Source organism: Polypterus senegalus, chromosome 2, assembly GCF_016835505.1.
Source record: "Polypterus senegalus isolate Bchr_013 chromosome 2, ASM1683550v1, whole genome shotgun sequence".
Taxonomy (NCBI): Eukaryota; Metazoa; Chordata; class Cladistia; order Polypteriformes; family Polypteridae; genus Polypterus; species Polypterus senegalus.
Window position 1 is genome coordinate 18,628,986 of NC_053155.1, and position 4,302 is coordinate 18,633,287.

A 4,302-nucleotide genomic window follows, 5' to 3' on the forward strand; every position below is an offset into this window, starting at 1 on the left:
TGTCTGGTGAACAGAGAAGAGAGACATCCTCTAATAGGCAAACTCCTGAGAGCGATGCAGATCAGTAGTCCAAGTTGGAAGTGTGTGGCAGCTGTGGGTTATGTCTCCTTCCAGGCCCATTGGGTACAAGGATAAGAGAAAAAGAGGACTATGAAGGAATATTTTGGGCAAAAATAAATAAATACATATACAAATAAATGAAAGTACTGTGAAATGTGACAATAAAAAATGAAAAAGAGCATAAAATGTAAGTGTATATTAATACTTTTGGAATGTTTTATGTTGCTTATTTATTCATTTCATTTTTTCTTTAACATTCCTCCAAATGCAACATGAAACACGGCTTAAATTTAACACTGTGACTTTCACTCATCAAAGTTGAGAGGGCGGACCTTAGCAAGTGCTGTGATTGAATTGGTGAATTCAGGACTTAAATATTTGGACATCAAGTGCCACATTTACTTGTGAAACTTTAGATGCACACTCCTAATCATGAAATCGGAGTTTATAAAATTAAAGTAGCCTCTTTGCGCAGTCATTATGGACAATTTTTTTCTTGTACTCATAGCCAGTGTTAACAGTCACAGGATTCCCAAGTCAAGCAAAGAGCATACATCCACTCTGCAGACGATTCACCAATCAAAACACGGCACTTGTTAGAGCCCACCCGCTCGGCTTTGTCGAGTGAAAGTGACAATTTTAAATTCCAGCTGTATTTCAAGTTGTGTTTGGAGGAAAATTACAGATAAAATTAATAAGTAACCAACAAAAAACAGATTCTCTGACACATCATTTATTTATTTACGCTCACATTTTGTGGTCTTTTTCTTAATTTGTTGCCATATTTCATAGTATTTTTTATTTGCATATTTATTTATTTTATTTTGTCTGAAATATTCCTTCATAGAGCTCATATTTATGGGTCTATGAAACAAAAATTTTGAATGTGGGAAGAATAGTGTTTATGTTATAGGATAGGGTTTTTTTTTTAATTTCCCCTTGGGATTAATAAAGTATCTATCTATCTATCTATCTATCTATCTATCTATCTATCTATCTATCTATCTATCTATCTATCTATCTATCTATCTATCTATCTATCTATCTAATCCTGCCAACTACGCTATCTATCTATCTATCTATCTAATCCTGCCAACTACGCTATCTATCTATCTATCTATCTATCTATCTATCTATCTATCTATCTATCTATCTATCTATCTATCTATCTACTTCAAAATCTTTTCACATGCTTAATACAAACTCAGAGAACACAGACTCTCTCTTTGTAAAGATACTTTCAACCATCCATCCATCCATTTTCTAACCCGCTGAATCCGAACACAGGGTCACGGGGGTCTGCTGGAGCAATCCCAGCCAACACAGGGAACAAGGCAGGAACCAATCCTGGGCAGGGTGCCAACCCACCGCAGGATACTTTCAACTTCTCAACAAATTTTTATTCTTTTGGGTTCTGTATTTTACCGTGGAAAACCAATAATCCCTAGTTTTCTTCCACTAATTTTGACGTTTTTTTCTCTCTTCAGATTTTAAAATGCTGCCAGAGCCAGTATGAACACCATAAATGACACTGAAACATCAGTCCAAGAGTTCATCATTACTGGTTTCCCTAAATTAACTGACCAAGAAAGCCGAACAATCCTTTTTGTTGTCTTCTTGGCAGTCTATTTTTTCATTCTGCTTGGCAACATTCTGTTGATCATAATATTTATTTCAAATAGAAATCTCCATACTCCTATGTATTTATTGATTTGTGGTCTTTCCATTTTAGATATTGTCATAACTACTAACACTCTACCCAGTATGTTGGTTGTGTTCAGCTTCGGATCGAGAGTTGCACCGTTTGCAGCTTGCTTCCTCCAGACGACTTTCTGGTTGAGTCTGTTTTCAACCGAGTCATTCCTCCTCACCCTTATGGCTTATGATCGCTACATAGCCATCTGTAATCCTTTGCAATATTCCACTATAATGAGCAACAGCCGTGTCTTGAAAATGATCGCTTGCTGCTGGGTGGCAGGGTTTCTGTGTTCAGCACCAAGTGTGATTCTTGCTCTTAACTTCCCATTCTGTGGTCCCAATAAAGTCATTCACGTCTTTTGTGATTATTCGTCAGTGTTGGTATTGGCCTGTGGAAATATCTTAATAACAAGTTTTCTTGGACTTTCTATTGGCTTGAGTGTTTTGATTTTCCCTTTGACTTTTATCTTGTTTTCATATGTGAGAATCATGTTTTCAGTGATCAAGATTGCCACTTCTGAGGGACGTCTGAAGGCCTTTTACACATGTGGTACACACTTTCTCGTCATTTTGGTCTTTTTCCTTGTTGCTGGTGGAGTTTTTATTTCGTACCGAATTCCAGGAACATCTGTGGATATGAGAATTATGGGGTCGATATTTCAGAATGTATTTCCAGCCCTGATGAACCCAGTCATTTACTGTTTGAGAACTAAAGAGATTAGAGACAGCCTTGTGAAAATGCTCAAAAAGAGGAGAGTGTTACCAAACAGAAAGTCTTAAAACAAGCTGTAATTACAGGTATCTGACAAATAAAGCAGGCCTACCATAAAGCCTTTTTTGCAAAACAAAGATAAATGTATTGCTTCAAGTCATAAATAAAGTCATGTAAAGTATTATTGTCATAAAAATAATTTGGGATTTGGCTTATTTGGACTAAAGTAGGGTGCCTACTTTAAATAAACCACAAGGTTACTGACTCAACCATTAACACACTGTGTAACCCTAATTAAGACAATAAACCCGTCAGTGCTGACTCGAGTGAAATATTGGGATATGATTTATATGTGTCTTTGAAATAAACAGGTCAGCTAAACAAGTAAATAGTTTAAAACGATGATTGCATTGAAAAAATCAAGCATGATTTGATATTAAACAACACCTTTGCAAATTTGTACTTTCCTAAAAAATTCATTTGTTTGCTGTTGCAGAAGACTTACTATAATAAAATAAAGAACTTAAAAACATCCATTAATTGTTGTGTATGTTTTCCCATCTCTCAGAACTGTTCGTTGCAGAAGACACTACATTTATAGTTGGCTGTATGATCATTTGGCTGCCAGGCTGAATTTCAATATTTTTTCACAATATTTTAGACTGAGAACACCTTAACTTTCTGTATACTTTACTGTGTTGTAGATTTTATTTTTAATGGGCAAATCTGCTGTTTTTGCCTATAAATCTACTCTCAATAGTCAATCATCAGTCAGTCATTGTCCAACCTGCTATATCCTAACACAGGGTCACGGGGGTCTGCTGGAGCCAATCCCAGCCAGCACAGGGCGCAAGGCAGGAACAAACCCCGGGCAGGGCACCAGCCCACTGGAGGGCACACACACACGCACACCAAGCACACACCAGAGACAATTTAGAATCGCCAATGCGCCTAATCTGCATGTCTTTGGACTGTGGGAGGAAACCGGAGCACCCAGAGGAAGCCTACACAGACACAGGGAGAACATGCAAACTCCACGCAGGGAGGACCCAGGAAGCGAACCCGGGTATCCTTACTGCGAGGCAGCGCTACTCTCAATAGCTCAAAGTGAAAACATGTTTTCAGAAAGGTTTGCAAATTTATTTAAAATCAAAAACTGAAATCACTCATTCATATATATATATACAGACCCTTAACTCCGGTGGTGCAGTGGTAGCGCTGCTGCCTCACAGTAAGGAGATCTGGGTTCACTTCCAAGGTCCTCCCTGCGTAGAATTTTCATGTTCTCTCCGTGAATGTTCTCCATGTGAAGAATGATTGTGGGATTGTTGAAGAGCTCATGTTTTAATTTTGCACATTTTGATTTTGTCGACCATTAACATCTGTTTACTTAAACTGAAAGGATTCAGCTCCATCTTTCTACCTTTCCTCATAACTTATACCTTGTAGTCTGGACATCAGTTTTGATTCTTTTCTCTATCTTGTGCTGTTATATCTTTTTTATAATAAGGAGACTGGAATTGCATGAAACATTCTAAATGAGATGTCTCACTCCTGCATCATAAACCTTAAGAGTAACTGTTTTGATTTGTACTTGACACGCTGTGCTATGCAAACAAACACCTTAATACCACTGTGTATTCAGACCTAAAACTTGTTACTACTTTTTACATCTACATCCATTAAATTTCATCAGTCATATACTGTGTCTGTTCAGGATTCTGCTGGCACTAGGATATCCAATATTCTACCTATCTTAGTGTCATCAACAAACTTAGCCATATTATTATGTGCACTTTTCTCTACAGTAGATCACTTGAATAGATTAAAAA

General features: G+C 37.2%; 1 protein-coding gene across 1 annotated transcript; it reads left to right on the plus strand.

Moving 5' to 3' along the window:
* Positions 1 to 1,572: 1,572 nt before the first annotated feature.
* LOC120524303 (olfactory receptor 6N2-like) lies at positions 1,573 to 2,538 on the plus strand. Its single transcript, XM_039746165.1, has one exon. It carries the CDS (start codon positions 1,573 to 1,575, stop codon positions 2,536 to 2,538), a length of 966 nt encoding a protein of 321 aa, XP_039602099.1.
* The last annotated feature ends 1,764 nt before the right edge of the window (positions 2,539 to 4,302 follow it).